Source organism: Lycium ferocissimum, chromosome 4 (assembly GCF_029784015.1).
Source record: "Lycium ferocissimum isolate CSIRO_LF1 chromosome 4, AGI_CSIRO_Lferr_CH_V1, whole genome shotgun sequence".
Taxonomy (NCBI): domain Eukaryota; kingdom Viridiplantae; phylum Streptophyta; class Magnoliopsida; order Solanales; family Solanaceae; genus Lycium; species Lycium ferocissimum.
Genome location: NC_081345.1, coordinates 14,101,371 through 14,108,501, shown reverse-complemented (window position 1 = coordinate 14,108,501; position 7,131 = coordinate 14,101,371). Strand labels below are relative to the sequence as shown.

The 7,131-nt window shown below is 36.4% G+C and overlaps 1 protein-coding gene across 1 annotated transcript; it reads left to right on the top strand.

The window, feature by feature from the left end:
- The first annotated feature begins 5 nt into the window (after positions 1–5).
- LOC132053756 (uncharacterized) lies at positions 6–6,886 on the top strand. Its single transcript, XM_059445862.1, has 8 exons — positions 6–137; positions 2,505–2,747; positions 2,935–3,328; positions 4,022–4,410; positions 4,492–4,785; positions 4,880–5,023; positions 5,159–5,825; positions 6,450–6,886. The coding sequence occupies exons 1-8, from the start codon at positions 6–8 to the stop codon at positions 6,884–6,886; spliced, it is 2,700 nt and encodes an 899-aa protein (XP_059301845.1).
- Positions 6,887–7,131: the final 245 nt, after the last annotated feature.

The window sequence follows — 7,131 nt, the reverse complement described above, 5'->3', positions numbered from 1 at the left end:
ATCCTATGCGTACTCTTAAATGGGATCCATGGTTTGATCCGGAAAAAGAAACATCAATAGCAATTGCATGGATATCTTTTCCATATTTGCCTCCAAACTACTTTGTGAAGGAGCGGTTTTTCATTAGTCATTGTGTGGTAAATAGGCTAATACAAGTGGACAAGTCCCACAAGTAAATAGAACTAGGCCAAGGTGATTCTAATAAATGTCCGAAGACAAGGGGGCCAGAAGAAAGTTCGTTGGGGAAGGCAAGGTATCTCATTAAGCTAATTATCATACTCAAGGATATTTAATCTCCAAAGAAACCCATATCTATATACATAAGCCTTATTACAAAAATGATATACAATATACAAGGATCATCGTGGGACATCGACAACCCACACGTACGTATATACGATAAAGTGTTAAACAAGACATAAGAACGGTTCGATAAGGACTATAAGGACGGGACGAGAGCAAGTCGTGCCCAAATATGTGCACAAAAGAATATCTCAAAATAGCACCTCCGTAGGTAATGGAGTGCCCCAAGAGGGAATTTTGAGAATTGAACAATATCTCTCTCTTAATGTTTATGAACACGGCGTGATAAAGGACGTCGGTACGAACATTATGGGAGTATGTAAGGCATAAACAATAATAATATATCGAGAAACAAGGAGACATCAAGTGAGGAACAACTTTTAACTAAGCAATTTTCATAGAAATAATGTTGCTAACTTACTTAACATAAGTATGTCATGTATGCATATATATGTATAAGGGCCCTAGTACGAATAGGTCTTGATCATCGTAGAATTGCGTCCAGTATCGCGTCAGGGAGCATCTCAGTCGCCCGAAGTTAGAGAGCCATCTAGACAATAGGTATGTAAAGGCTGTCCCTTTCCTATAGGCGTGGTGTAATATCATCATCATTATCATACTCGTAACATATCTCTTTTCTTTATCTCATAAGAAGTTCTTTATAATCATGGACTCATAATTGCCGGAATGTAAAAAAGTCATGGAGAATAAGGGAAGTCATGTCATGGGATTCATGCCTTAGGAAAGAAGGGACTAGCCTTACATACCTTTTCGTTTAGCTACTCTATCACTTGGATGTTCCTCTCTAATATTCACGTTTCTACCTTCAAGAGAGTCCATACTAATATTAGATAATCGATAACATAAGCGTGTTTGAACTAAAGCTAGAAAATTAGGGATTCTCCTTTGTTTATACAACTTTCTCCATATCATATATCAACTCCCAAACGTCAATAATAACATTCATCATATCATTTTCAACAATCTTCCTTCACCCCACATTATTCAAGTATTAATAATTCCATTTCAAATCATTCATAGCCATGGTCATAATACGACATTACATTCATCCTACATAATGTTTCTCCCTCATTCTTAATATCATTTATAACATAACTATAATCACAACATACCAAGAATCTTGATTCATATTAAGCTACTACTCAACAATGTCACTATTCTCATACTTGTAACCCATTTTCTATTCCCTTCCATAATCCAAGTCTTTCAACCCCTCAACGGTCTAAATAGCATGGAAGAATCATAAAGCTTACCTTTGATTGGGTAGGAGCAAGTTTGGATGAAAATACTTCACTTGAAAGGAAACCCTAGCTTCAATCCAAGGAGATTCCTTGTCCTGTATAACCTTAGTGAGCTTCTTGCACTTGATTTCCTTGGTTTGATGAAATTGATCCTTAATTTCCCTTGGATTCTTGTGGATGAAGTGTGGACAGAGTTCTAGAGGGTCCTTGAGGTGTGGAGAGAAAATGAGAAATGAAATATGAACTTGGGGGTCCTCTTATTTAAAACTTAAAAATCTGTCCCGACACAACTATACGGATACACATACGGTCCGTATAATTTATACGGTCTGTATGTGTGACCGTCCATTAGTTCCAATGGAGGCTCCAATTCTGGGCAGCTTATACGGTCTGATATACGGGCCGTATCTTTTATACGGGCCGTATGATTCTCAGTTCTCCGAAACTTGTCCTCGACGACTCGTTTGATCTCCAATCCTCAGGGAACCTTCTTAACACTTTTTTAACACTTCATTAACAATCTAAGGGGCGTCATAACTCTTCTTTAAGGCATCATTAAGTCAACATTAGCTCGGTACTTTGCAAACCCTTTTTCAAAAAGCGGCTTATACTTTACATTCTTCAATGAACTTCATTCTCTTACCTCAAACGTCTTTGAAATCTTAATTAGAACCATTAAATACCACTTCTTACTTGTAGGAACATCGTATACTTCTTACTCTACGTTAGCCTAGCTATCGTACGACGACATGAAATTTTCTGAGGTGTAACAGTAAAAGTCGAGGTGGATATATTGAGTAAGTTTCCACAAAGGATTAATTTTGGCATGAAGAAAAAGAATGGAGAGGTTATTGATAAATGGATAAAATTAATTATGATCATGTTCCTAAGTATTGCAAAAGTTTCAAGATTCACGGCCATAATGAACAAGATTGCTAGGTGATTCATTCGGAGTTATATCCTAAGAAAGAAGAGGAAGATGATGGTAAGAAGCAAGAGGGTAAGAAGGAGAAGCAAGCACAAGATGGAAATACTGGTGGAGAAGGTTTAGTCAATCAAGCTAAATCTAAGCAGAATAATAAAATTGATAACATGGATCATAGAAAGGAGAGGGATGCAAGAGGAAAAATGGTTGAGGCTCAGATCAAAATTGCAAACAAATGGATAAAAGGAGATGAGGATGCAAGTTTCATAGAGAAAAGGCAAAAACAAAAGAATAAGTGGCATTTTCAAAGAGGGAGGAATGAGCATGATTGGAAGAAAAAAAGATAATCAACCACATCAATCAAATCAATATGCAACTTTGCAGAGTTTGGAAGAGGATGTAGTAGATTTAACTGATAAAGAGAGCTCACAAGTATCAGGATAGGTTGAAAAATCCAATGCTGAGAATCAAGTGGAGAAAATCTCTACAAAGAAATGGATTCTAGATAACTTTGGAAAGCAGTTTAATGAGAAAGAAGAGATTATTCAGCAGAATTCAGGTGCAAAGCAAGATGACATCAGTATCAAACAAACTGAGGGACTAGCAGTATCAAAGAACAGCAGCAACAATGGGGAAAACAATGACACTCCTAAGAAGAATTATGCTAGTAGTAATGGTGAAAAGATTGATGGAGTTGGAGCTACTAGTGGTGATAACAATAATAATGATAAGGGAGTTATGGAAGCTGAAGTACTTGGTTACAATAACAGTGTAGGGGAGGAGAATACTTCCATGGTTGATATAGTGTTGGTAGTAACAAATTTCATAATAGAAGAAGGTACTAGGCCACCAGATGATTCACAAGAGATGGTGGAGGAAAATATGAATAAAAAATCAGATCAAGGAATAGCGGAGTCATAGATAGTTTAGGAAACACAAGAGGCGGATGATTTGAGCCAATATATTGATGACATATCTACTGAAGCTGATTTATATCCAAGGAGTGTGTAGAAATTGAAACTAGAAACAAGTAAACAAAAGCCTACAAAGACTCACAATGTCCTAACAGGAGTTACAACAAGGAGGGGGAAAATAAATCCAATTATCAATGATAGATAAAGCAATTTTCTAGAATATAAGATCCATCAATACTCAAAAATCTTGTCAGAGATTGATTGATCTAAAGAGGAGACATCATTATTCTTTTGTTGGTTTAATGGAAACATTTCAAAATCCTATGGAGATAGAAGACTATAGAAGGAAAATAGGATATCCTAATTACATGGTAAACTGTTTAGGAAAGACTTGGATTTTTTGGATAGATGAATGGCAAGGAATAATCATTTCAAACACATGTCAATAAGTCACTATACAGCTCACTCATACTTTTGTTGCTCAGACTTTGTTGATTACTGTGGTTTATGATAAATGTGACAGAATAGAGAGGAAAGAATTATGGGACTCCATGGTAGATATGGCCAATCAGTTTGATGTTCCATAGATTGTAGGTGGTGATTTAATGTAATAATAGCTGAGGAGGAGAAACAAGGTGGATTGCCTGTATCAACTAATGAAATATTAGACTTTACAAGTTGTATTCAAACTTGTAGTCTAATAGATGTGAGATATTCTGGAAGTAAATTCACCTGGTGGAATGGAAGGACAAACAAAGACTGTATATTCAAGAGGCTGGACAGAATATTGGTAAATCAACAACTCCTGGATATTATGCCATCCATTTCTGGATCACATCTGATTAGGCATGGATCAGATCATGCTCCATTACATCTGGAGTGTAATTGCACTGACATACCAATCGGGAAACCTTTTAAGTTTCTCAACTTCTGGACTAAACATCAATCATTCATGGAGGTGGTGAAATTGCATTGGAAAGCTGATTTTAGTGGAAATCCATTTCATGTTTTCCATCATAAGTTGAAGAAACTAAAGAAGGCATTGTTGCAATTGAGCAGAAATACATATGGTAATATCTTTCAATAGATAGCTACCATAGAAGATACTATAAAGGTGCAGGAATGGCAGTTTGAAATGAATCCTACAAGGGAGAACAAAAGTACTCTACAACAAGCACAAGCTAAACTCACTAGATACCTGCATTTGGAAGAAGAGTATTGGAAACAAAAAGCAGGAATGGAGTGGTTTAATGAAGGAGATAGAAACAAAAAGTTCTTCCATTCATATGTAAGAGGAACAAGACGTAAATTGGCCCTTGAGAGGATTCAGGATCAGAATGGAGTATGGGTAGAAACAGCAGCTGAATTGGGAGATGAGGCAGTCAGATTTTTTGAAGCACAGTTCAGAAATGAACAAATAAAAGTTAACTTTACCCTATTGAAGAATATTCCAAAGCTAATCACTTCAACAATAGAAAATGGAGGAATTACCAACAGAAGGGGAGGTCAAGGAAGCTGTATTTTCTCTTAATAGTGAGAGTGCTAGTGGTCCTGATGGCTTCACAGGACTCTTTTATCAAAAATGTTGGGACACTATTAAAGAGGATGTGATCATGATGGTAAGAGCCTTTTCTATGGATATGAGATCCGAAAGTTCATTACTCACACTAATTTAGTATTATTACCTAAAAAAAGAGGTGATTAATACTTATAGTGTTATGAGGCCAATCAGTCTTAGTTCTTTTGCCAATAAGGTGTTGTCTAAAGTTCTTCATAATAGAATATCAGAAGTTCTTCCTAGGATAATTTCTTCCAATCAAACAGGCTCTGTGAATGGAAGGATTATTGTTGAGAATGTCTTACTGGCACAAGAAGTCGTCAGAGATATCAATATAAGAGCAAGCAATACTAATGTGGTGATCACGCTTGACATGACAAAGGCATATGACAGGCTATCTTGGATCTTCCTAACCAGAGTTTTGAGGCAATTTAGCTTTGGAGAAATAATCATTGATATGGTGTGGAGATTGATCTCAAACAACTGGTATTCAGTTCTTATCAATGGTCAAAGTCATGGTTTTTTTAGGTCAAGTAGAGGAGTAAAACAAGGAGATCCATTGTCAATTACACTGTTTGTTATAGCTGTTGAAGTGTTATCTAGAAGTTTGAACAAATTGCATGAGAAACCAAAGTTTATAAGTTGTAGTATGCCTAAGTGGAGTCCTCAAATAAATCATTTGTCCTATGCTGATGATACAATACCGTTTTGTTCTGGAGATAGATATTCTGTAAAGAAAATGATGAAAACATTAAGGAAATATGAAAAAGCATCTAGACAGATGGTGAACAATGAGAAAAGTAGCTATTATACTCATCATAAGGTGTCTACAGGAATTAATAATATAATCAAAAGGTATACAGGTATGAGAAAAGGAACCTTTCCTTTCACATACTTGGGATGCCCAGTGTTCTATGGAAGGAGAAAACTGATATACTATGAAGATATACTCAAAAAGGTGATGAAGAGGGTATTTTCTTGGTAGAATAGGATGCTATCTTTTGGTGGAAGATATATTTTGATAAATCATGTCCTTCAAACCATGCCTGTCTATTTATTATCTGCCTTGAATCCTCCTGCTGGAGTGATCAAATAGTTACACAATATTTTTGCTAAATTCTTTTGGTGTAATACTGTGGGAGTTAAAAGTAAACATTGGGTGGCTTAGTATAGGCTGTGTTTACCAAAAGTTGAAGGAGTTATAGGTTTTAGATCCTTATTTGACATGTCAGATGCCTTATTTGCTAAATTATGGTGGAATTTCGGATGTGGAAGGAGCCTATACAGTATTTATATATTGAACAAATACTGTAAAAAATGGCATCCCATATTGGCCAATGATAGAGGAGGTTCTCATACATGGAAGAAAATGGTGAGGCTAAGGGAAGCTGTTGAATCACAGATTCATTGGCATGTGAATAAAGGCACTTCTAGTTTCTAGTATGAGAATTTGACTGGACTTGGTGCATTATATTATATCATACCAGAAGCAGCTGAGGAGGAGGAAATAGAAGTAAATCATTTTGTGCATGAAGGAGAATGGAACTTTGATTTGCTTCAAAATACTCTGAATCAAGAACTGGCTCAGAACATTAGAGACACAATAAGAATTCCTATAGACTGGAAGGATGATGATCCATGTTGGATATTAGAACCTAATGGTCAGTTCACCGTTAAATCTGCATGGGATTTCATCACGAAAAGGGAGAACAAGGTAGATAATTATTGCAATATATGGGAGAAAGATATTCCTATCAAGATCAACTTCTTTATGTGGAGCGTGTGGAGGGCCAGGATATCAACAAATGACATTTTGAAGAGAATGCAAATTAACTTGCCTTCTAGATGCTGGTGTTGTGAGGATCACAAGGAGGAGACAGTGACTTATTTATTTCTGACACCTTCCATAGCTGCAAAGCTTTAGAGATATTTTGCTTCATGTGCAGGTATCACAACTAATGGAAGCAGGCTATAGCAACAAATTCTAGCATGGTGGACAGCAGATGCCAAGCCAAAGCTGAGACCAATGATCAAAGCCATACCAGTATTTATTGTGTGGGAACTATGGAAGAGGAAAAATTCAATCAAACATGGAGGAACTGTCACATTGCACAAGATGATTCAACAAAGCTTACACCATTTGGGGAAGCTGAGATTTCCATGGATGCA